Genomic DNA, 576 nt, shown 5'->3' with positions numbered 1-576 from the left:
GCACCCGCACCCACACCTGCACTGGCACCCGCACCTGCACCCGCACCTGCAGCGGCACCCGCACCCACACCTGCACCTGCACCCGCACCCGCACCTGCACTGGCACCTGCACCCGCACCAGGCACTGCGCACAGCAGCACCACCACCTGCACTTGCACCTGCACCCACACCTGCACTTGCACCTGCACCTGCACCAGCACCGGCACCTGCACCCAGACCTGCACCCGCACTGGGCACTGCACACAGCAGCACCAGCACCTGCACTTGCACCTGCACCCACACTGGCACCTGCACCGGCACTGGGCACTGCACACAGCAGCACCAGCACCTGCACCCACACTTGCGCCAGCACCAGCACCCGCCCCGGCCCCCGCACCGGACACTGCACACACCAGTACTAGCACCAGCACCTGCACCTGCACCTGCACCCACACCGGCCGTTGCACTGGCACCTGCGCCCACACCCACACCTGCATTGGCACCGACAGCAGCACCTGCTGCACTGGCGTCAATACCCCCACCCACAGCCAGCTCCAGCCACTGCGCTGCTACCTGCACCAGCGCTGGCCGCCATAC

General features: G+C 68.6%; 1 protein-coding gene across 1 annotated transcript in view; it reads right to left on the bottom strand.

The window, feature by feature from the left end:
• The window catches only part of KCNK3 (potassium two pore domain channel subfamily K member 3), a 17,614-nt gene that overhangs the window by 12,459 nt on the left and 4,579 nt on the right, over positions 1-576 (bottom strand). The window contains exon 2 of the mRNA XM_085305672.1: positions 17-124. Within this exon, the coding sequence (XP_085161798.1) occupies positions 17-124 (108 nt within the window). The remainder of the gene's footprint in view (positions 1-16; positions 125-576) is intronic.

The sequence above is a fragment of the Rhea americana genome, unplaced genomic scaffold, assembly GCF_003343005.1.
Source record: "Rhea americana isolate MKP2758 unplaced genomic scaffold, rheAme1 scaffold_225, whole genome shotgun sequence".
Lineage (NCBI taxonomy): Eukaryota > Metazoa > Chordata > Aves > Rheiformes > Rheidae > Rhea > Rhea americana.
Note: the sequence above shows the minus strand (reverse complement) of the source record. Positions and strands in the feature narration are given on the sequence as shown.